This window comes from Callithrix jacchus, chromosome 5 (assembly GCF_049354715.1).
Source record: "Callithrix jacchus isolate 240 chromosome 5, calJac240_pri, whole genome shotgun sequence".
NCBI lineage: Eukaryota > Metazoa > Chordata > Mammalia > Primates > Cebidae > Callithrix > Callithrix jacchus.
This window is the reverse complement of record NC_133506.1, coordinates 165348495-165374469: the sequence shown is the minus strand read 5'-3', so window position 1 is coordinate 165374469 and position 25975 is coordinate 165348495. Positions and strand designations below refer to the sequence as shown.

At 42.6% G+C, this 25975-nt stretch overlaps 1 protein-coding gene across 3 annotated transcripts in view; it reads left to right on the top strand.

Moving 5' to 3' along the window:
• The window catches only part of LCP1 (lymphocyte cytosolic protein 1), a 58231-nt gene that overhangs the window by 2731 nt on the left and 29525 nt on the right, over window positions 1-25975 (top strand). For 2 of the 3 annotated variants that reach the window (XM_035302632.3, XM_078375391.1), the window contains exons 2-7: window positions 18928-19014; window positions 19623-19786; window positions 19961-20090; window positions 21812-21944; window positions 23782-23863; window positions 25683-25848. In XM_035302632.3, coding sequence (XP_035158523.3) covers window positions 18951-19014; window positions 19623-19786; window positions 19961-20090; window positions 21812-21944; window positions 23782-23863; window positions 25683-25848 — 739 coding nt within the window. In that variant the 5' untranslated portion in view covers window positions 18928-18950. Of the gene's footprint in view, window positions 1-4063; window positions 4185-18927; window positions 19015-19622; window positions 19787-19960; window positions 20091-21811; window positions 21945-23781; window positions 23864-25682; window positions 25849-25975 lie in introns of all 3 variants that reach the window. The other variant, XM_035302634.3, reaches the window with a different exon arrangement.

Genomic DNA, 25975 nt, shown 5'->3' with positions numbered 1-25975 from the left:
TGTCTTTGCTGGTACATAGTAGATGCTAACTGTATTGATTGAATGGAAAATTTCTCACAAGTTTTTTTTTTCAGCTTCTTACATATGATGAAAGACTTTGATTGTAGTTATTAACTTAATATTTACTGATTTCCCATTTATTTCTGTGAATAAAGATGCAACAATAATATAATACTTTGCATTCTGCCATGCTTCAGCTTTGCCAAAGCCCTAGTCTCATTTTAGCTTCAGAGTATCATACGGACATTGACCTCAAGAAATTTTTTAAATTGTACAATTACTACTAAACAGAGAAAGTGAAAATCTCATTATTTCAGTATAAATACATTCGTTGGGCCAAAACTTAGTTACCCTTGCCAAAACTATATACCCAATAACGGGCCTCTTTAATGACAAAGAGTACAAGAACCGGTGTTAACTTTTACTTACTCACTTTGGATTATTGTCAGAAAATTCTCAAGTCCACTTCTCCTTGTTACCTAAAGAGTACAGGCCTTTCTGTGCATAAATAAAATTTAGGTAAAATAAAATTAAGAAATCTGCTTATAAGATTATATTTATGAAGAGTCAAACATGTATAATGTAAGATTATAAAGGCTTGGATTTTATGACTAATAGCAAGTTTTATAGCAGAGGGACATTATTTCAGTTAATCTAATTTTCTTCCTAGTGTTTTTTTATCTGCTAGCTTCCCAGCTTACAGATAGCAAATCAAATGATACTATTTCATTTGCATATCAAACGCTGCAGAAATAAAAATGAGAATTAGAACCCATCAAAATATAAAACCAATCACTGTCTGCAGATTTGAAGAGTTTCAAGTGTTCCTATTTTGCCAGATGGAAATGCACTTCTTGCTGTGGCTCACGCCTGTAATCCCAGCACTTTGGGAGGCCAAGGCAGGCAGATCAAGAGGTCAGGAGATCGAGACCATCCTGGCTAACATGGTAAAACCCTGTCTCTACTAAAAATACAAAAAATTAGCCAGGTGTGGTGGAATGTGGCTGTAGTCCCAGCTACTCAGGAGGCTGAGGCAGGAAAATCACTTGAACCGGGGAGGCAGAGGTTGCAGTGAGCCAAGATGGCTCCACTGCACTGCAGCCTGTGAGAAAGAGTGAGACTCTGCCTCAAAAAAAAAAAAAAAAAGTGTTGATGTTCCACAGTGCCTTCATTTTGAGGCTCTAGGAAGTCACCTCCTGATTAGATGCTGGTCTCCTCAGGCCATCTCCCTATTGCTGCTGTGGCCATGGTGCTCCCCAGATGCCATCTTCCTACTGCTCCCCTCAGTTCCCTTCTGATCCAACTTCCTGCCTTATACTATTGACTGTTCCTCTTGTTCTGGTTGGTCAGTTTCAATGCTTACATCAATCTGCTCAGAAATTGCATGACTGCTCCATCTTGTAAGGTATTGGTGGGGGGAGTGAGAGGAGTTTCAGTCGATCGTCCTAATAATAACAGCTAATACTTGCTTTGAATTGAGTGTTTTTCTAGGTGCTTTAATCCTGGTAAAGCATTTAGTTGTCACACAGTTCTGTCAGGTAGCTTGTCCTCCTCATGTCTGAAGGCAAGTTCATTCATTCATGTATTTTATTTAATTTCCTACAATTGGATCAATTTTTGTCCTAACTGTTGAATTTCAAGGCAACTTCCTGTAATAAACAGCAAATTATGGTGCTTATTTGTACCTAAGCCCTCAAGTTGAGTTCAAATAATCATAATCTCCCCCCCATGCATCTATATGATAAATGCTTTTATTAAACAAACTGTTCTGTGTTACCATATCATCAGCATCCGTAGCAGCCCCTCTGTACACTTGACTGAGTAGTTGGTTGTTGCCAGTTACAGGCCTCTACATGGGTCATAGAACATGATCTCCACCCTCAAAACCTTTAAAAGGTTCTTAGTCTTTAGAGTTTAGAATAATTTTAGTCAAGTGGAATTCGCATTTTCTAGTCTGCTGTGACTGATAGTCATGAATAGATTAAACATTCTAGTATTTATACCCAAACGCATATCTATGATTGTATAGTAATGGCCAAATGAAAACTTGTTTTAAATGTTAGTGGAAGAAGAGAGGCAAAAGTGATCCACTTACTGAGTTTCAGTAAGATTTGCTCAATGTTAGCGCCATGGCTGTGTCAGCCCCACTTACAAGGAGCCTGTTTCTCAAAGATGGTCAGTTGTTCTTTCTGGCGGAAGGAAAGGATGTTAAATTGCGGAACTAGCAAAACCACAGTTCCGTGGTTGCAGCCTTGATTCTTGTTTCAGTGTCGGTTACATGGACAGAAGGAGGGGGTCTCCCTTCCTCTCTCTCTCACACACACACAGACCACAGAAACACACCCATACACACTCCTTCTTAACTGGATAAGCTAAAGTGGAAAAGAGATTATGTTCTCCACAGCAGAAAAGCCAACACCAAATTCAGCAGGCAGGTTAATTCTGCGTGTGAATTGCAATCTCCCAGATAATTTGCTTTTCTTTTTCTGGTTGCACTTTCTAGAGGGAAGTGAATTAATGGAAAAATTACCTTGTATTTTGATTGCTGAGTTTGGTAGTGGTCACTAAAATTTATCCAAGCTGTGTCTCCAAATGTTTGAAGTAAAGGGACACACAATTGTTATTGGTATAAAATTTGCATATTTTTCCTATTCCGCATTACTTAGGCAAAGTTTTAAATTAGAAATGCATCTTTATTAACCTCAGGTGCAACCTCTCTTTCCAAAAAACTTTTTATAATAATTCATGAGATTATAATAGATGTGTGTGCATCCAATGTAGCTTCTGGCCTGAAAATGTTTCTTTAATTTTTAAAAAATTTTAAATGGACATATAATTATATATATTTATAGAGTAACTAGTAATGTTTTCAATACATACAATGTCTAGTGATGAGATCAGGGTAATCAACATATCCATCATCTCAAACATTTTATATTTCTTATGCTGCAAACACAATATGTATTATATATATATATATATAGATATAGATAGATAGATAGATACATATAGTTAACTACAGTCATCCCATAGTGCTATAGAACATGAGCGCTTATTCCTACTGTCTAACTGTAATTTGTATCTAAACAAACCTCTCCTATCCTCCACCTTCTCCCCACCCTTCCCAGCCTCTAGCAATCTCAGGTGTAACTTTTGAAAAGTAGGCCCGTTGTGCCTCCTTGGCATCGTCGGCTCATATCAGCCTCAGCAGAAAGGCCAGCTGGAAGAAGGAGTGGAATATAAACCCCGTATGGAGGAAGCTAGGTCATAGGTGCACAGTGGGAGTAGGGAAGAAAGAGAAGAGCGTGCGTGCAGCTTTGCACTGTTGAGCGCCCTTTCCGCATCTTAAAAATGCAAACCAAACTCCCCCCACTGTTTCTAATGCTTTATAAACAGTTTCAAAGTTTCCCCTCTGGAAAGGTGGACTACGGTGAGCACCTGGGAGAACTTTCAGATTTTTTTCCTTCTCTTGTTGTCATTCATGTTGGGACTGTCCATCAAAATATCATGAATTCTGTTTCTTTTCTGTTCCCCCTGAAAATGATGGTTGTGATACTTTATCTATTTAGTGATGATCACACAGCTTTTCTCCTCACTCCATATCCACCCTTCTGTTCACTGGACTCAATTCTTCCTCCAGTATCATATCTCCAGTATTAGTTCTTTAAAGTTGAATGTCTGTAGCTCCCATGCACAAAAGAGGCAAATGTGGCCTAAAGAAAGGGGAGCAAAGACAGAGACAAATTTGGATTTATATTCTGGCCTCTTAGTAAATGTGGAGCCTGGTCAAGCCTCTGGAGCCTCTGAAGTCCAATTTCCTCCTCTATAGAATCCGGCAGGTGCTATCCACCTGCTAGGTGTGATCCGGGTTATTTTCCCCTTCCATTTTCCCATGTTGTTGTCTGTATAGATATGGAGCATTACCTACTCCACCCAGCATCACCACTGACTCACTGAGCTCCAAATACTTACTAGGCATTATGCCAAGTGCTTGAAAGCTCATTGCCCTTTTATTTTCACAAATAGCTAGGTAAAGTTGTTATTAATTATATCTTTATTCCAGATGACCAAACTGAGGTTCAGGGAGGGTTGAGTGACTTGTCTGAGATCACAGAACCAGTAACTGGCAGACTCAAGATTCACACCTTGGCTCTCTCTCATTTTCTGTTGGCAGTTTCTTAAAGGTATGAACCACGTCTGTTTAAACTGTTTTGTATCTTCTAACATGTTCCACTAGTTGCTTCCTGATAATATGTCTAAATATATCTTTTTGTAATTTAGTGATTTTTGAATGATTATTTGTAATTCCATGTTTTCTTTTTCTTTCTTTCCTTCTTTTTTTTTTTTTTTTTTTTTTTTGAGACGTAGCTTTCGCTATTGTTGCCCAGGCACAATCTCAGCTCACTGCAACCTCCACCTACCAGGTTCAAGTGATTCTCCTGCCTCAGCCTCCCGAGTAGCTGGGATTATAGGCACACGCCATCACACCCAGATCATTTTTTTGTATTTTTTAATAGAGACAGGGTTTCACCATGTTGGCCAGGCTGGTCTTGAACTTCTGAACTCAGGTGATCTGCCCACCTCGGCCTCCCAAAATACTGGGATTACAGGCATGAGGCACTGCACCCAGCCTGTAATTCCACACTTTCTATAAGGAAGAGATCCCAACTCTCCTTTTGTTAGTTCTGCTGGTACACCAAACATATTTGAGAAATAAATATAAATGCTTGAGGATTTTATGATGGAAAGTCTTTAAAATAACACCTATGAAGATATTAGATTAGGCTATTCAGCCACTTAAAATTTTGATAAAAGCAATGTTACACATATTCCATTGTACGTTGGTATTGGTAAATATTTACCAACTAAAGTGTAGCTTTCAAAAAAAGGAAGATAAAGATAGCCCATCAAATTAATACACATTTTCTGCCTCAATTTATCTGTAACTCCTCCTTTTGTTTTTTTTTCTGCAAATGAGCTTGTCATTAGAGATTCTAAAATAATAGCTCCAAGGAGCCTATTGAGAATGAGGTCACATTATTAAAAATAAATAGAAGCTTCCATTATCATTGCTAGTAGACAAATGTTGGCTGCATATTGTCTCACTGTTTTCAGCTCAACCTACAAGGATAACAGAATCAGTTCTGAGCATTGGTGCATCCAACAGGGAAGGGATGCTGCCCAGTGACCCTCATCACAGATGCCCAGAGATCTCTTCTCCTTTCATGGCTCATGGTGTATGTGATTGGGTTTTTCTTAAGATTACTGTACATTTTTCCACTCTGGCCACACTTCCTCAACTGTTAGAAGGTACTTTCCACGGTCGGTCTCTCAGGCAAGGCAAAGCCCGGAGCCCCTTCTCCACTCAGCAAAGCCCGGAGCCCCTTCTCCACTCAGCAAAGCCCACAGCCCCTTCTCCACTCAGCAGAGCCCACAGCCCCTTCTCCACTCAGCAGAGCCCGCAGCCCCTTCTCCACTCAGCAGAGCCCGCAGCCCCTTCTCCACTCAGCAGAGCCCACAGCCCCTTCTACACTCAGCAGAGCCCGCAGCCCCTTCTACACTCAGCAGAGCCCGCAGCCCCTTCTATACTCAGCATGAGCTAATACCAATGCTGTTGGCTTTGGGTTGGTATCATCTAGCAGGTCTGCAATAGCTGACTTCAAGGGCTGTGAGTGAGAAATGTGGTACCAAAGCCAAAATAAGCCAGACCAAGAACATGAAACCATAGAGCATGGATGTGAGATCTAGATTTACACCCACACAAAAACACATAATATACACACAACTAAGTGTTGCTTTTAAGTTGTGACTTCACAATATTTCCTACAATTTATAGTAGAAATTGGGGTTTATTCTCCAATAATTTTTCAAAAGTTCTAGTTCTTTCATATGTTCTTTTAACTTCCTCTTTTCCTTCCCTCTTCTTTCCTCCTTTCCTTCCTCCCTTCCTCTCTTCCTCCCTTCATTCACCAGGCACTGTTGTGTATATTTTAAACACTCTGTCTCACTTAATCCTATGCTTCCCTATGAAATGAACACCGTGGTTGCATTATAAACACCCCTTTTTTACAGATGAAGAAACTGAGGCTCGGAAGATTTCAGTAACACATTCAAAGACACACAACAAAAAAATAGCTGAGTCAGAAAATTCAGCGCTTCACCATACACGTCACTCCCTAGTTGGTTCATTTTTAAAACAATACATACCGATCCTAATTTCATAAAGGGAGAGAGGAGCGTTCGCTTTTGGAATGCCCTTACGTGGGTGTATCCCTGTATCCTAGATCCACACATCTAGGAAGTAAAGCACTTTTCACAGACTGTGCATCTCAAGGGTTCTTAAATGTACAACTTTAGGTTTTTCAAATGCTAACTGGTTTGTGTTTTTCCCATGCATTAGCTAGACCAGACTAAGACTCCAGGGGTTCCACTTCTCTTTTCACACCAGTCACTGACTCACTTTGAGACTTTTGGGGGTGACTTCACCCTCCAGGGCCCCTATTTCCCCAATTCTACCGTGTTCAGTTCCCTCCTGTCTTTGTAGTATTTTCTAGATGGGAGACGGTGACTAAGGAGAAAGCTTTGTGCGCACAAACAAACCAAATGGTGTCTGGGCAGAATGACTCTGCTGTTTGCATTCACATTACCTGTGGTGAGTGGAGTGTGGCCTGTATCACTGACGTTTTGCCTCTGGAAACAAGAGCTAGTGAGGACGAGCACCACGGTGACACCACCTCCTCAACCTCTCATCCTGGAGGTCTCTCCTCCTGCACCCTTTAGCTACACCCAAGCTGCCACAGGTTCCTCTGTGTGCTTTTGCTTTGCACTTTGCAGAGCTATTTTCTCTGCCTGGAACTTTCTATGTTGTCTGTTTGGAAAACTCCTTCTGGTTCCCTGACACTTAGCTCAGTGGGCAACATCAGCTTCTCTGGAAAACCTTCTCATCCCTTCCCAGGCAGAGTTAAACACAGTTGTTCCATGGTATCCACAGGGCATCGGTTCCAGGACCCGCCTCGGCACTAAAATCCATACATTCTCAAGTCCCACAGTCAGCGCTGTGGCACCCGCATGTACCAAAAATTGGCCCTTGGTCTCCCTGGGTTTTGCATTCTGTGAATACTTGCATTTTCCATACACATTTGGTTGTAGATACTGAACCCGAGAGCAATGAGGGCTGACTCTATTGAAGAAAACTGCGTATAATTGGACCCACACCACTCAAACCTGTGTTGTTCAGGGGCACACTGCACTTCCTTCTCTGTGCTCCTGCAGCTCCATGCTAGGAATATCTTTAAAGTATTCATATTAGTGTCGCCTTGCATCTGCATGACTGTTTTCCTTTACTGGACCGTGTGCCCCTCAGGAGCAAGGACTCTCTGCTGTTTATCTTGGTGTCTGTAGCACCTGCGACAAGGTAAGTGCTTCATTAGATGCAAGTGGATGACTGAGCTGTGGAGGCCACTGGCAGAAAGGACCCCTTTCTCCACCAGTGGCGGGGGGGGGCACAGGCAGAAAAGATCAAGCCTGGTTTTATTCTTGCTCCTTAACACTTCCTTTAAAGACGCTGAGTAACTGAAGAGAAGACGCATTTAGAACTTCCCCAAAGAGCCGAGGAAGAGCCCCTAGTCCTAAGCAAAATCTTGCAGAAATATGTGTATCCCTAATTAACATGACGTCAGAGCTTTGACCTTTAGGGGTTTCTTTTTGAGTAACCCAAAGGATGGGGAAAACTCAAGGAGATACAGGAATCCAATAGCCAGAAATGATAGGAAAGGCAGGAGGCTCCCCCAGTTTATATCTGTGTGACCCTTGGCCGGTTATTTGAACCTCAGTTTCCTCATCGATGAAGTGGGAATCATAGTAATACCCTATAGGATTGTGTGAGAATTAAACGTGAATGCATACAAAACATTTAGCACCAAGTTAACCACTCAACGTTAACGGCCATTATCATTGACCAACTAGTCTTCTCATTTGTTCTTTAGCTATTTGCCTTTTCTCTGGCTCCAAATAGATAGACTTTCTATAGAAAGAACATGGACTAATACTCTCAGATGAATGAAGAAAAGACTGACCTTTAAGCAATCTCCTACTCCTCTGTTGAAATCTAGGTCAAATGTCACTTTCTCTAGCTCTCCAGGGGAGAGCTATATTTTCCCTCTTCCTGTGGATCTATAAAGTCCCCCTGTATTCTAGTGCCTGTGACTCTCTTCCCTACTCAGCAGGCCAGAGCCTGCTGCATGTTCTCAGCATCTCACACAGGACCTCGCACACAGTCGGTATTTCACAGATGTCTGTTGAAGGAAGAAATTTACAAATGTTTGAATTTTTTTAGTGGCACATTTAGAAGGATCAGACGATGAATTTCATAGTCCAGATAGTGATATGCAAATGACATGCAGGTAAATGGCACCTACTCCTAATTCTGTCCAGTGTGCTCCTTGGTCCAGCACACGTGTCCATCCCAGGTAGGTCAGCCCTTCCTTCAGTCTCTGCTCTGTCTCCACAGTTCCTTTCCCTCACACCTCAGCAGCCCTCAGCTTAGAGGCAGGCCCTACAGAGTTGGATAGAGACCCACTGCCAAGCAGGGTTATCACAACGGTGCCGAGAAGCCGGCCTCAGGATCTGCGATTTCAGACAGGAAGGATTTTCGGCTGGCAAGGTAGGGCTAGGGAGCATGCGCAGGTGCCGCTTCACAGGCTACCCCGGGACCCCAGATTAACTCACCGAAGTTGTCTTTCCAGCAGAGTGGTTTCATGTGGACTTGAATCATGTATCAGCCTTGTTTTACGTGTTTGTACCTTTCAGTGCGTGGGATTTTCTAAGTATATACACAAGAATATTGTTGTTAAACTCCTCAAAGAAGGTGACAGAGACTTTCCAAGTCCTGTATGCCATCAGTTTATGGATTGGTTTCTTCATGTATACAGCTCATTTACTGAGGACCTCACATGTGCGAGGCACTAAGCAGCGCAGTGAGCTCCTCATCTGCTGGGAGAGATGAATGGAAACAGGGACCACACCACAGCGGTGTGGAGCAAAGCTCAGAGGAGCAAAGGCTCGCTGCCTCTCCCCAGCCTCCAGGAGAACAGGATGCCTGAAACCACCATGACTGTTGAGATCAGTCTGAGGGTGTCATTTCAGTGCTGATCTGTGAATCTGGCTGTCTTGTCTTTTGAACATTTCATGTCATGGTGAGTTGTTTTAATTGGGTTTGCTCTTTGGTGGTTAAGGAAATTTGGAGGGCCTTAATGCAAGGTACAACAATGTGTGGTGGTGCACGCCTGTGGTCCTAGCTACTTGGGAGGCTGAGACAGGACACCGCTTGAGCCCCGGAGTTCTGGGCTGCAGGGTGCCATGCCAACTGGGTGTCAGCAGTAAGTTTGGCATCAATACAAGAGCAGAGGACCACCAGGTTGTTTAAGGAGGGGTGGGTGCACTGGCTCATATTGGACATGGAGCAGGTCAAAACTCCGGTGCTGATCAGTAGTGGGATCACACCTGTGAATGGCCACTGCACTCCTGCCTGGGGAACATAGCGAGAGCTGTCTCTTTAAGGGAAAAAAATAGAATAAACATATAGATGAATGAAGGGGGAAAGAGTCATCATGGCCTAGAGGATACCAGTGTACACAATATTTGTATGTGATTTGCGCGTCACTTGTAGCCTAAACCCTAACACGCCTTTTGCCATACCTAGATAAATTCCCCTTCACGTACAAGAAACATTCATGAAATTATACTCGTAAGTCATTTGAAATCTTGGGACATTATTCTTACTATATGTGGAAAAGGTCTTAATTAAAGAGAAGAGTTAGGGTTTAAAACATATTAAAAAGGAAAGAAGAGAAGTAAGGGGGCCTGGACTCAGGTCCCAGCCACACCTCCAATAAACTCTGCGACGTTGGGTATGTCCTTTAACTTGGGTGTCATTTCATGCCTCTGTGATGGGGGAGTGTCCAGACAGATGCTCCCTAAGATCACTCCACCTCTGCATTCTATGACTGCTATTCTTACTACATTCGTTCTATAAGGAAGTTGGTATAGACCCAGAAGATAGCAAAGAAAACTATGCAGGATTTGGAAAATTAGCCCTAAAATGCAGGTTAAAAGAACAAAAAGAAACCAAAGCATGTGATGGAATTTTCATGAATTGAACAGCTCCTGTTATTTCCTCTGAGAATAGCCCAAGAAACAGAGACCTTTAACCATCTCAGAAAAGGTTTAGGTTACAAAGTGGGGATATCAGACACCAGAGAGGTTGTGGCATTTCCTTATTTGGATATTTCTAACAAAATAGTAGATGGCTCCCTTTCTGGGACAGTTTGCGCACCGTCTTACCTAGAAACCAGGAGTGAACTGGATCTTAAGCTGTGTGTGGTGACGTCCCGTAAAACAGGTCTCACATGCTGCTCTGGGAACTTCGCTGCTCTGTGCTGGGCAGTCCAGCAGCTGGGAGCTGAGCAGCGGGCATCTGCCTGGGGCCAGGGAGGAGAGTGCATTAGACAGAACTCTACCTGCTGCTGAGGTAAGGGCAGGAACGCAGCCTCCCAGCCCCCAGGAGCCAGGCCGGGCTGGGAGCTGCCTGCTCGCCCGCTTGCCCCATTTCACAGGAGGTACCTCTGGTCCCCATTTCACAGGAGGCACCCCCAGTCCCCATTTCACAGGAGGCACCCCCGGTCCCCATTTCACAGGAGGCACCCCCGGTCCCCATTTCACAGGAGGCACCCCCGGTCCCCATTTCACAGGAGGCACCCCCGGTCCCCATTTCACAGGAGGCACCCCCGGTCCCCATTTCACAGGAGGCATCTCTGGTCCCCATTTCACAGGAGGCACCCCTGGTCCCCATTTCACAGGAGGCACCCCTGGTCCCCATTTCACAGGAGGCACCCCTGGTCCACAGCTGCTGATGGCGCCAGCACCGATCTCTCAGCTCATTCGTAATACTTTCTCATCTAGCTCTCACTTGCTCATATACTTGTCAGCTACTGCACAGAATTTTGGAACTTTTAACACGGGAGGGACTCTGCTTCTAAGTAGGATTGAGAAAACCGAGTCTCACAGAGGCAAGATGGAGCCTGGAGTCAACACAGACAGGAAGCAGCCTAGGTCTGACTGCCGAGCTCGGCACTTTCTTCCATTTCCTGCCAGTGATTTCCATTTTGATTTCTTTGGAGATGTGCAAGTGTTTTAATTATCTCAATATCGTAATTGCCTGGGCTGACTCAGGTATTTTATACTTTTATGTTTGATAAGCCTCTGTGCTGATTCCCTCCACTTGTCTAGTCTTATTTTTCCCTCAGAGCCCCGGGTTTAACCTTCTCACTTGTTTGTTCTAATCTTCAGAACACTTTGCACTGCTTTAACTTTCCACAGTATTAACCCATGTGCTGCATTTGAAACCTGGCTTTTTTTCTTTTCTTTTTTTTTGAGACGGAGTTTCGCTCTTGTTACCCAGGCTGGAGTGCAATGGCGTGATCTCGGCTCACTGTAACCTCCATCTCCTGGGTTCAGGCAATTCTCCTGCCTCAGCCTCCTGAGTAGCTGGGATTACAGGCGTCCACCACCATGCCCAGATAATTTGTGTGTGTGTGTGTATTTTTAGTAGAGACAGGGTTTCACCATGTTGTCCAGGATGGTCTCGATCTCTCGACCTCGTGATCCACCCGCCTCGGCCTCCCACAGTGAAACTTGGCATTTAACTGTGGGCCTCACGAAGCCCCAGTCTTTGTGTAACTCACACTTGCAGCCCCTCTCCCACCTCCCTGCGGCCAGGGCAATACTTTGCATAGAGACATATATGGAGTGAAAGAATGAATGAATGGCATTTCATATGGAGGTAATAGTGCAATCGTGGTTAAACAGCTAGCCCATAATAATCAACTTATTGAAAGTATGCATTTGGGATACTCTAATAGCTACAGAACCAGGAGGATCACTGTCTACAGCCCAGGAAAGGAGAGAGATGTTAAGGCACAGAAAGGGCTCCCCAAGCCCCAGCCTGGAGGATCCGCTTTTCTTGCAGGAGGCTTGTTCTTGTGTCACACCGTAGTGGGATTGGGCAACTTGGTAGAAAACAGAAGCATCAGCAATGTACTGAGGGAGAGAAGGCAAGAACGGGAACTCCTTAGCTGGTGACAGAGCCAGGCTCTGTACAATGTGCCACACAGCTTCAGAAGCCCCGCAATGAAGTGGGCAAACCAGAGGCACCCAGAGCAATATGAGGTTGCTGAGGTTTGGAGTAATCTGGCTTCCCATAGGTGTTTATGTGGCCTGTGATAACAGTGTCGGAGGAGAGCCGCTGAGTCTGTGCTGCGAATAGCCTTTCCCCTACCTTCCACCCTGTGGCGTTTTCATCAGAGCCTGCAGAGAGAAGAATTCTGTACTCTGAAGTAGGCTTTGAGAGAATCCAAGTATCTGCAGGGAGAAAAAAGACAATCTGGAGGAGAGTCTGACTTCACAAAAGGATTCATAAGAGTTCCTTTAACTGGCCATCTGTATTTAAGGCCATTTATAATTATTTGGTTTCTCAAAAACAAAGTTATTTTAAAATTACATTTTCTGAATCATCCTTTATGTAAAAGTCAGGCATACCTGAATCCATAGAGATAAGATATCCCAAGAATATAGAGTAAATTACATCTATTCCCAAAGTATGAGCTCCTACACTGGTCTACTTCATAAAATGAAGGGGACAGAATTAACTAAAACCAGTATTTTTCCTTAAGTAGATTAATCTTGGTGGCTTTTAAAAAATGTATGGGTATTTTATTTTGCTTCAGAGTCCTACATATTTTATTTTTCATTTCTTTAGTTGTCATAATCCAATGCTAAAACTTACAATATTAATGTTATTCTAGATAATGTGTTGTTTTGGATTACTCACTGTTCTTGAGATGTTTGGAAGTCGTGTATATATACATATAATTTCCCCTCTGGAAATGGACTGAAATTATGGAGGCAGAACTAGGAACTTGAATCCTGAGTGTCCAGTTTTACTTTACTGAATCAAGTTGCGGGAAAAGTGGGGCACATTCAAAAGCGTCCCTTGGCAATGTGATACCAGGTCACAGCTGCCTCCCTGATCCTGGCAGGTCATACAATTGGGTATCAGTACATTCAGTCAAAATACTGGCTAGCCCAGCACTACCGTCTTTCAGAAATGATTGCAGCCCGTGAGCATCTCTCTCTAGACAGGTCACCGTTTCCCAAGATTCTCAGTTATGAAACTCCTCAGCAAAAATTCCCTTTACATTTTTACATTTACTTTAGAGGTTGTTTTTCCTTCTGTAAATTCCACAGCGCTGTGTTCAATAGTAAACTCCCACCAATTGCTTCTATATTCACACGTCAGGGAACTTCAATTCAGACACTTTCGTGATAACTCATTCTCAGAAATTCCCTTTGCTCCTGACTTGGGCAATACCAGCCCCCATTAAGCAGAACCTCAAAACTCACTGACTTAAAGAAATGAACAGGCTTTGTGGCTTTTGCAGTTTGGGTGGAGCTATTTCGTTTTCTTATGGTTTTAAAAATAATATAATTTAAAAAAATAAACAACCAATGCTTTTTTTTGGCCAATGTCTTCAGATTCTACAGCTATTAATTTACTAAATCGAAGTGTTCACACACACACGCACACACACACATGCACGCACGTGCGCGCACACACACACTCACACGCACGCATGCACACACACACACACACACACAACTAGCAGCCCACACATGACCTCAATGAATGATCTGTCTTCTTATAATAGATTTCTGATTTGGGCAGTAATTCAGAAGGGGAGTTCCAGAACTGACCACAGATTTGCAAAAGATCTGAAAAATGGTCTGTGGCAGGGCATATTTAGATGATGGAGTCGTTAAAAAGGCCCACACTCAATGCAAGAGCAGTTGGGCAGAGCTGGAGAAACCCCTGGTGCCAGTAATCTGCAAACTCAAGCCATCACCAATTAATCTTACTTACATGGCTTATTAATCTGACTAATATTATCATAACCCATATTTTCAAATATGCATGAATTCAAATGAGTGCATTTTTTTTTTCAGGAAAACACATTCATGGACTATGTAAAGTATCTAATATTTGATTCCAACAACAGTGGTGCCTTTTTTGTTTTGCTTTTTGTGTTTGAGATGGGGGGGGTCTCACTCTGTCACCCAGGTTGGAGTTCAGTGGTGTAATCTCAGTTCACTGCAACCTCCACATCCAGGTTCAAGTGATCCTCCTACCTCAGCCTCCCAAGCAGCTGGGATCACAGGCATGCACCATCACACCTGGCTAATTTTTGTATTTTTGGTAGAGATGGGATTTCACCATGTTGCTCAGGCTGGTCTCAAACACCCGAGCTCAAAGGGATCTGCCCACCTCAGCCTCCCAGCATGCTGGGATCACAGGTGTTAGCCACCACACCTGGACCAATGTCTTCCTTAGAAATGAACTGGTCTGCCTGTTTTACCTTAATTACATCCTTTTCCTGCTGCTCTGCTTTGTGAAATTGCTGCCATTTGCACATTCAGTTCAATTACTTAAAAGTCTCTGCTCAGTTATGGACCTTAGGGGCCCTTTTAATGGTAACTCTGTCCTTTTCCTGCTCTGCTCGTCAGCACCTGCATTTACAAGCTCCAGCCTGGCATTGCCTTGAGAATTTGTACATGGATGAAGCATTTCTTCTCACTGGACCTTCAGTTTTCTTATCCATAAAATGAGGGCATTGTAATAAATTATTTATGAGGTTCCTTCTGTCTTTGAAAGGTAGGTTGTGTTTTCAGGATATGCTGCTCATGCTGATGGTAAAAGGGACTCTCTCCAGATATCTATTCATGTTTCTGCCCAACAACAACAAACAGTATCACAGCAATGTCAGTTGCTGATTATTCTTTCTCCACTTTACCTGTTTTTTTTTTGTTTTTTGTTTTTTGTTTTTGACACAGAATCTCACTCTGTCACCAGGCGCCAGGCTGGAGTGCAATGGCGTGATCTTGGCTCACTGCAACCTCCACCTCCCAAGTTCAAGCAATTCTCCTGCCTCAGCCTCCTGAGTAGCTGGGATTACAGGCACCTGCCACCACGCCCAGCTAATTTTTTTTTTTTTTGTATTTTTAGTAGAGAACGGGTTTCACCATGTTGGCCAGGATGGTCTCAATCTCTTGACCTCGTGATCCGCCCGCCTCGGCCTCCCAAAGTGCTGGGATCTCCACTTTACCTTTTAAACTAAGTCAATCCACTTCTCTTCTGCATTCGCTGTTAAACCACTGAAGGGTTTTGAAAATTTGAAGGTGTTCTCACTTTTGGCTTCTCTGAGATGACCCTCTCCACTCATAAATCTCTTAGAAAAATATTGTTACAGATGCTCAAGACTTTTCATTTTGACCTACCTGCTGTGGTTTAAAAATAATGATTTTAAAATAATGTGTAATTTTTATGTCTTTTCAATGAAGGGGCCACTGCAATTTTTGTAGTAAAATAATTTCCCATTATACCATGATCTTTAGATATTTTCTAGGTTTCTGTTTTTGCCCAACACTAAGTGTTTTGCTTCTTTCTTGGCATTTAGATGCAGTCTTGTCCCTTGCTTCTACTTACATTTATCACTAGCTGCTGACAGTGCTCTAAAATCTGACATTCTTGTGTCAAGGGCTAGGGCCAGGTTTAGATTCAGAGATCTTGTTTATCCTCCTTACCTTTGGCACTGTTTCATGCTTTCAGGGCAACTAACCAGGTCAGGATAGACGTGCTGACCTAGAATGAAGAACAGCACCTGGCTTTTAGTACGCATTCATAAAACATATGTTAAAGGAATGAATTTTTCTCATAATCACAAAAACACATGAGCCAGGAGGTGTTAAGACATTTAAAACCACGAAGGGCTGGCCAGCCAGCCTCCTTTCATGCACATGTGGATATGGTACAGGGTATAAAAGAGAGTCAAGCCAAGTTAGCCACAAGAACTTAGCGAAGTTGTATACTAATTCCTTAAAACAGAAACTTTGATTTCTTAACACAGGAAAGCAAAAGCTTTCTACCAGAATGCCTGGGCAAGCTTGCGATATTGTAGTTTAAAAAATCTCCCATTGGAAAATTAAAACTATGGATTTATTACTATCCATAGTTCACATACGTAATAAATCATTGCTGAGTGAATGAATGGATGGATGGGATGTGTGTCTAACAGGAGGATGGAGGCAGAGAACCTGAGTAGACAGCCTGGGAGAGGAGAAAAGGCTTGAGGATTGGAGTCTTGGCTGCTTCTCTACCCAGCTGTGTGATTTGAGATCTGTATCTTAACTTCTCTGAACGTCTGTTTTCTGATCTATACAATGAGAATATACATACCTATGCCGTCAGACTACATGGAAGGACATTGTAAGAAACACAAAACCTGTGTTTAACCCCATCCCACAAATGGCCTCTTCTTAAAGCCTGGGTGAAGATTTTGCTGTCAGACGTCAGATCTGCTGCCCTTGTATAACTGATGATACTTCCCTTTTTGCCTTAGCTTCTAGACAACTTGGAGCTAGATTTTCAGCCTACTTGTAGCAAAACATGCCGGGTCATAGGCATGTATTTTAAATATTAGAGTTCCTCCTCACAATCATCTTGTTTCAGTTACACTTTCTTATCAATTACATAATTTAGTTGGTTTAACTCTGGAGTTTGGATAATCTTTGTAACTTAGCTCAAATTATTTTTGGAAAAAGGCATTCTGAAAAGGTAGAAAGGGAGAAAGGAAGGAAGGAAGAATGAAAGAAAAAAGGAAGAGAGGGAGGGAGAGAAAGAGAAGAAAGCCAGATAGCCAGTGCCTGTCTCTTGGGGTTACTGTGATGTGTAACTGAGATTGTGCTTTTAATACAATTAAGCCCTCAACAGTTTCTGTTGTCCTTGAAAAGATCCGGTGGACCAGTTCCTTCTTAGATATGTAAGCCAAATAATAATAAACTAAAATTTTTATTGATAACAAAAATACACTTTTCGATAATACATTTAAATTTAAACAAATACATATATAATTCTCTGATTTTCAAATTATGCTCCCTGGAGTTCCCACAGGAGAAGGAGACAAGGAGATAAGATAGCAGGGGTAGGGGGCATTTGGGTTTTCTCAACCAAAGACTCTCAGAGTTGTTATTTTTGTTTGTGTGCTTTCATTTACATGTAAGGTTTCTGTCAACAGAGGATTGCTTGGTGAAACGAAAGTTTCAAACCACTGACACACGTACGTGGCAGGATAATAATTTGGTGGATATGGGTATGGATTTGCAAAATTGAGTGTAATGCATTTTCGGCCTACAGGTTTCAATGTTAAGACTGTTTTCTATTTGCTGTGGATGTTCGTTGCCATCCAGAACAAACACTGCACTGTAGAATCCTATGAAAATATAAAAAAGAATCTACTTAAAACAACATCCTGTCACAAATGTGTGTTCAAAAATCGATAACTTCCCTGAACTATCCAAAATATAAATATGCTTAGAAACACCCCATCCCCACACTGCCACCCCACGTATCCCCTCTGAGCCAGTAAATTCAGCAAACGTGAGTGGATCTCGGATTTGAAACTTGCTGGTCTGGATTAGGGGCGTGGAGATTATCATCCGTTTTCTGTTTTATTTTCTTCGTTCCCACTAGAGGGCAGCAGTGATGCACAGGAAAAGGGAAATTACTCAAGCACTTTCTCAGCAAGACGAGGCTTTCTGAGAAAACACCTACAAAGCGCCTCAAATTCCCGTAGCTGAATTATAGGAGGGTCAGCTTCCCTTTGCTCATCCCTCAATAATATTGAGAATGTTGATTAACTTCCTTTGAAGTTATAAAATGTATCTGTTCACTTACGGTCAAACATATTAATGTTAAATAGGAACATTAAAAAAGACATTTATGTAAAAGTGCACTTTTCGCTGCCTCTTGCTGTGTAACTGCTCTGAGATTTAGTGATTTAAGACATCGCTCATTTTAGCATCTCTGTTCTTTTGGCTGACAGTGCAGTTGGGCGATTCTTCTGCTTGATGTGATGTTGGCTGGGAATGTGGTCATCTAGAAGATCAAATGGGCCAGAAGGCCCCAAATGGCCCTCTCAGGTGGCTGGCACGGATGCTGGCTGTCAGATGGCATCTCAGCCGGGATGTTAACCGAAGCGCCCAGTTCTCCTTCACTGGCTTCTTTGTGTGGCTTGAATGTCTCATGGCATCATGGCATGGCAATTGGAGTACCAAGAGGGAACATTTTTTTTTTTTTTTTTTTTTTTTTTGAGATGGAGCTTCGCTTGTTACCCAGGCTGGAGTGCAATGGCGCGATCTCGGCTCACCACAACCTCCGCCTCCTGGGCTCAGGCAATTCTCCTGCCTCAACCTCCTGGGTAGCTGGGATTACAGGCACGCGCCACCGTGCCCAGCTAATTTTTTGTATTTTTAGTAGAGACGGGGTTTCACCTTGTTGACCAAGATGGTCTCAATCTCTTGACCTCGTGATCCACCTGCCTCGGCCTCCCAAAGTGCTGGGATTACAGGCTTGAGCCACCGTGCCCGGCCCCAAGAGGGAACACCTTAAGAATGAGCATTCCAAAAGGAAGGAAGCAGAAGTCTCCAGCCCCAGACTTCATTCCTACCACCCTCCGATGGTCAAAGCAGTAACAAAATGAGCCCAGATCCTGGGGGAGGGAAATAAGCTCTGCTTCTTGGTGTGAGGAGCATTCTGTGTTGCTCAGGGGGGAAGACACTGTCGAGAGCCATCCTTGGAGACCACCACACAGAGGGTTGAGAAAAAGCATATTTCCGACTTACATTTTGAGAAGATAGTTCTAAATCATGAAGGATGCAGAAGAGTATTTCTTCATGTAATAAATGGGAATTGCTTCTTAACGTGGTATTTTAAGAATTGAGATGCACAAAAGTTATCTTTTATGTTCTTCTTCTCTCCAGATCTGTTACCTAAAGCAATAAAAATGGCCAGAGTGTCGGTGTCCGATGAGGAAATGATGGAGCTCAGAGAAGCTTTTGCCAAAGTTGGTGAGTAGATCTGTACCCCAAATTGCATCCTTCTTCACTGAGTAGCCTCAGAGTAGACTCAATGAAATGGGAACATGAGCAGAATTGCAGAGGGGACAAGAAACCAGTAGTATTGGTTTAGAAGAGCTGGGAGGACTCGTGTCTGAAAGACATTCTTCAAGAAAATGACTTTCTCTATCAAAACATGGACTATGGACTCTCTGCTTCCATAGTTCTTTCCTGGAAATGGTTCATAAGTCTCATCTTTTATCTCTTGTCTTCTTTTTTGCTGTTTCCTTGATTTAAATACCATTACATACTTTCTCTTATTTTTATCACTAAACCTGTGGTTTCCTTAAGAGTTTCTGTAAGAGTTCTTTGTGGGGACAGAGGTACCTTATACCAAAAGAAACTTTGACTCTTTTGCTGTGGATGTTGAAAGTGATGCTAGTGCCCCTATTCAATAGCAACAGGCGTCTTGTGAGATGCTGACTCTTCCGTGGGGTCACACCTCGAGGCCTGAATGACAGCCTCTCTCATCCCTTCACCTTCCATCTACTCTTCCCCCACCGCTCTAAAAGGTGTTGCCTGAATTGTCCTTTAGCTTACGTATCTCGTGTGCATTACAGACACTGATGGCAATGGATACATCAGCTTCAATGAGTTGAATGACTTGTTCAAAGCTGCCTGCTTGCCTTTGCCGGGGTACAGAGTAAGAGAAATTACAGAAAACCTGATGGCTGCAGGTGATCTGGACCAAGATGGAAGGATCAGCTTTGATGAGTTCATCAAGGTGAGTCCCACGCAGAAGATGAGGAGACACACTTGAAACTTAGAACTGGAATTCCGTTTTTAAAAGTATCTGGAAAGATCTTCCTTCCCTCCTTGCTTCAACATTACATATTCTTTCCTTGGTGCTTTTCTGGATCACTGCTTGGGTTTCTGAAGATACATTATATTTTAACAGATTTTCCATGGCCTAAAGAGCACGGATGTTGCCAAGACCTTTAGGAAAGCAATCAATAAGAAGGAAGGGATTTGTGCGATCGGTGGTACCTCCGAGCAGTCTAGTGTTGGCACCCAGCACTCCTATTCAGGTAGGCTCAACTCGTGGGTGGGGCAGAGATGCAGAGGGTATTAGGATCGTAAACAGAGCTAGAGGGCAGCGTGGAGAAAGGACCATCATTTTCAGGATCACAGATTCTAAACTTTGATTCAGACCTAAGGGACGTAAACAAAGAAGCAGACACAACTGTATGGATGACTCCGTCTTTTCCCGTCACTAAACCGGTCAGCTCCAGGTGCATGTTACAGGAGCAGTGCTCGCTCTGGGTCGGTCCGATACCAACTGGCTTCATCAGCATTTAAACAATCATTGAAGGCCGCCCAAATTCCTTCCTAAATCTTACGGACAAAATTAGTGACTCAAGCTTCTTTCTTTAAACTTCATGATAATTTTTCACACCTGCTCGGTGATCAAAAAATTATGTTTACATTGATTTGGAAGAAATTTGTATATTTATTCTGAAGGCTGCTATCCAGCAGCCATAATGGAAGCTTCCAACAGGCCAAACAGTATATAGCATTGCAACATTCCCAGAACTGAGTTCCTCAAAACACTAGTTGATCTTAAAGATAAGTTCGTGATTTTTTTTTTTTTTTTTTTTTTTGAGATGGAGATTTGCTGCTCTTGTTACCCAAGCTGGAGTGCAATGTCACGATCTCGGCTCACCGCAACCTCTGCCTCCTGGGTTCAGGCAATTCTCCTGCCTCAGCCTCCTGAGTAGCTGGGATTACAGGCACGTGCCACCATGCCCAGCTAATTTTTTGTATTTTTAGTAGAGACGGGGTTTCACCATGTTGACCAGGATGGTCTCGATCTCTTGACCTCGTGATCCACCCGCCTTGGCCTCCCAAAGTGCTGGGATTACAGGCTTGAGCCACCGCGCCCGGCCAAGTTTGTGATTAAATACCATCTATAATTGCTAAGACAACGTTTGGTTTTTGGTTTTTAAATACAGGAATTTTGAGAACGTCTGCTGGGTCAAATGTGCATTATGAATCTTCAAGACAGAGATATATTACACAGTGTTTCCCAAACTTTTATGACTCAGCATTTCTCTGAGGGACACTATTGCTTTCTAAGACAGACAGTTTGGGAAACACAGTGGTTCCCAACACATAACTTGAGGTTTGATTCAGAAATCTAAAAATCACCTTCTGGCAGTTTCACTGATACGAAAAAATATTATATCCAAATGATTTTATTTAATAGCAATTTCAGTATAAGTTTATCAAAAAACTCAGAGATACAATACGATTGTCCACAGTGATCCAACATTTAAACCAGCAGAGCTAAAAGCAGAATACTGAGTTTTGTCCTGTAAGCATTACACCATATTTGTATTTATATGTGTATCTATACGTATAGACGCACATTAAATATTTTTTATTTATGTAATTATATACAGAAAATAAACATATGTATATATTTGCTTCTAAATGTGTATCTGCATTATACATATGTATAAAATAGAGAGAGAGATAGTTTTTAAATCTGTTTGCTGTATGTTTTATGACTTGGAGTGAACACAGACTCAATGCCTGTTTCCCAGGTGATCTGAGATTTTAAAATGTTAACAAATATGAGACGATAAGATGATGGGCTGAATAAACTCACATTGCGTCTCTGCTGGGGATGATAAGATGATGGGCTGAATAAACTCTGCTGGGGATGAGAATGTAAGATCCACGGCATCATTTTGTTTGTAATAGAGTTTCACTTTGCAAATGCATCACTTTAACCGTTTACTTGCAGAGGAAGAGAAGTATGCCTTTGTCAACTGGATAAACAAAGCCCTGGAAAACGACCCTGATTGTCGGCATGTCATCCCAATGAATCCGAACACGAATGATCTCTTCAATGCTGTTGGCGATGGCATTGTCCTTTGGTAAATAATACTTCTCTCTTGGTTTCCAAAGAATTGCCCATTTTCTAGACCATCAAGAATTCGTTGTATTTATCCCAGGCCAACTTCGTTCGGCTCAGCTGCACCTAAAGTCTTCTCTGGACTTTCACTCGTCCAGCTCCAGGACAGCAGACTAATGTTAAAAACAGTTTATATAAGATATGTAAAGTTGCTATTGCTTGAGTGGAGAGGAGGGATAACATTATGGAGGTAAACAGGGAAGGTCTAGTAATACCAAGTCAAAAGCATTCGATATCTGATCGACGTATTGGATAATTAAGTGGAGGAAATTTATAAAGTACTGATTAAATAATGACTATAGAAGGACATTTAAAAGTTTATCTGATGACAAGTTAAAAGTATAAAGTTTGGGCCGGGCGCCGTGGCTCACGCCTGTAATCCCAGCACTTTGGGAGGCCGAGGTGGGTGGATCACGAGGTCAAGAGATCGAGACCATCCTGGTCAACGTGGTGAAACCCTGTCTCTACTAAAAATACAAAAAATTAGCTGGGCACGGTGGCGCGTGCCTGTAATCCCAGCTACTCAGGAGGCTGAGGCAGGAGAATTGCCTGAACCCAGGAGGCGGAGGTTGCGGTGAGCCGAGATCACGCCATTGCACTCCAGCCTGGGTAACAAGAGTGAAACTCCGTCTCAAAAAAAAAAAGTATAAAGTTTGATCAGGCATCAAATAGAAATATAGACATTATATAAGCTCAGAAGTACACAGATAGTCTTTCCTATAATGGGGACAATTTTCCTGGCTGTGTATATATTTGGAATACACGCTGGGTGGCTTCATCTGAGCATGGCTCCCCATGAAGCAGACAGAACTCATAATAGCAGCAGCGTGACTGAAACACTCTAATGCAAACTATAGTCCTTAAGCAAAGAAACCTTTGAGTGGTACAGAGAAATCTACAACTCAAGCACTGAGGACATATGGGAAAGGGGGAGTGCCTTCTATCCACAGGAGGCCTCTAAATACGGAGCTGGTCAGGGCTGCGTGACAGCTTTGAAAACGGCTCCGTAGCTCTCGCTTCGGCAGGTTCTCTGTCACCGCAGGCCATGCTGGGAGTGAGGTGATGAGGTGCTCAGTATGTGGGGGCCTCAGGAGTTAAAGGAAACGATGGGTGGGCAAGACATTGAGCCTCTTCCTCTGCTCTGATCAGAGCAATTCTACTTTTGATATTTGATTTATTAGAGTTTGTCCTGAGAATTCATTTTTAAAAGGTTCAACTGCTATAAAAAGATAAAAATTCTAGCTTTTAGGTTGTCACTAAGTCTTTCCTCAGTCTCCTAGTTTTACCTTCTTAGACCTCTGTGACTCAGTGGCACCAGCCTAGGGCACTGAGAAGGATATAAAAATGTTATCTGTGATTAGCTGAAGATACAAAGTTTGATCCGGTGTGAAATAGCAATGTAGACATTATACCAGGTCAGAATTGTGCAGAGAGTCTTTTATAGAATGGGGACAATTTTCATGGCTAAGAAAATAGAGTACTTATGGAAGAACTACTTTGGTTATCCACCCAGAATTTCCTAATGTGCTAAGAAAATCAGGATAATTTTGCAGCTGTTTAGGTGAGAGAATGAAGTGGGGTCCTCATTTCCAACCTCCACATACTAATATAACTTCAAGAGTATTAACCTTTCCCGCAGATAGTTTGAGTCTAGTCAAACAGCATAACCAATTTTATATCCAATCAGCACATTCTGTTGCTGTCTTCTTTGATTATGATGCTGCTAGAATTTAAATTCAATGTTACTGGGCTCTGTTATTTAGAAGACTGCTTTCTTTAATGTAATTTTTCTCTTTCAGTAAAATGATCAACCTCTCAGTGCCGGACACAATTGATGAAAGAACAATCAACAAAAAGAAGCTCACCCCTTTCACCATTCAGGTATGTCTTCCACCATTACCATAACACAGGATCTCCTTGGAATCAGTGAGCGCCGTAGTGGCCCAGCCCTCATTCCCCAAACCCAGGCTTTGGGCTGGGGACCTGTCATACTTCAGAGATAAAGGGACGCATTTCTGAGCAGCAAGGAAGAGGGACAGGTGAAGCGGTAGCAGCTGGGGGTTTATGTGTTTTGGCCACTTAGGAATGAAATTCACTTTGCCTAAAGTTTTAATACAAGCTTTCCTTAGCAATTTATCTTTGATTTGATGCCAAATACTTCGTATTTTAGCTGAAAATTATCATAAGCCTCTCTAAGAAGTGAGGGAAGTACTCTGGCAGCCTTCATAGTGACATCGGCCGCAGCCGCAAGTGTAATAAATATAACTTGCTTTTATTCCATCAATTTGTTGATTAACTGGAATGGTAAGCAGCAGTAAGTGCATTTCAGTGTATGTTCCAATATTTTAACATGATTGTAATTCTCTTGCTAGGAAACCACATCTAACTTCTTAAATCACGAACAATATATTATCTCCTGTGTAGATTTAAGCACCCTTATGTACTTTAAAAATGGAAATGGTAACCGAATTGAGAACAATGATTAAACACGTATGAAAGCGCTTAATGTTGAATTTGCTCATAATCTTGACCCTCTGTAGAAACAGTACCTTTCACTTACCATTTGAGCACTAGAACAAGAACCCACTTTTCTTCTGATAGTTCTTTTCCTAATTCACTGGTGGCCTTTGCTTTGTTTTTAATTTGTCCATTAAAACAATTTCCATACATCTCTGACACTGATATCTCTTCCTTTTGAAACCCGAAAGTAGTACATAGATTGTCTGGACTGAAAAGTTCCTGACTCTATCCCGACTATATGTGAGTTACGTTACCTGCATTGCTGTTAGTCGTGAGAACATAGAATCTGTGAGTGTGTGTGTACTCAGTGCCCTCAGTTACTACAGATACTCAGCAAATCGACCTAGTAAAAATCATACATCTTTTCCAGAAATTTTAATTGTATCTTTTTTCTTTTTCTTTTTGTTGTTGGTTTCAAGATGGAGTTTTACGCTTGTCGCCCCGGAGTCTCACACTGTAGCCCAGGCTGGAGTGCAATGGCGCCATCTCGGCTCACTGCAACCTCTGCCTCCTGGGTACAAGTGATTCTCCTGTCTCAGCCTCCCTTGCAGTGGGCATTATAGGTGTCTGCCACTAGGCCCAGCTAATTTTTGTATTTTTAGTAGAGATGGGGTTTCACCATGTTGGTGAGGCTGGTCTCAAACTCCTGACCTCAGGTGATCCACCCACCTTGGCCTCCCAAATGCTGGGAATACAGGCAAGAGCCACCATGCCAGACCTTTTTCATTTTCTTAACACCCAATCTGCAAGTCAAAAAGCTCTTCTGCCACTCTTTTATGATCTTGATTTACATCAACAATTGTCAATGATGGCCGGTGACAGGACAATGCCTTCCTCAAAGGTGCCCCTTTATTTTTGGCCAGTAGAGATGTTGTGTGTGTCAGCTTCATCACAGACCAAGGTGGAAAAATACAGGACTCATTAGTCTCCTGCCAACCAGAATGAGCCTTCAACTCATGGAACGGGTTTCACTGAAAGGCCCACAGCATGAGCTCAGTGTCTGGGTTCCGGGGTTTTCTCTTCTGGTTTGAGTCACTGTTTTTTCTCAATGTTAAAATGAGTGAAACCATGACTCTAAACCTGTGACCTTTGCAGAAGGAAAACATTGTTGCTCTTTCATCAGTATTATTTGTTGTCTACAAACTCAAAGAACAAAAGCTTCCTATTTTTTCTACCTCAGGAAAATCTAAACTTGGCTCTGAACTCTGCCTCAGCCATCGGGTGCCATGTGGTTAACATAGGGGCTGAGGACCTAAAGGAGGGGAAGCCTTATCTGGTCCTGGGACTTCTGTGGCAAGTCATCAAGATTGGGTTGTTTGCTGACATCGAACTCAGCAGAAATGAAGGTAAAAGCAAGTCCCAAGTGTCATTCATGACACGGCTTTCTTATAACTTAACGTGTTGGGGACTGTAGGAGGATGTCAGAAATTCTCCAGTTTTGAAAACCACACAGTTATATTGAATCCATGACAT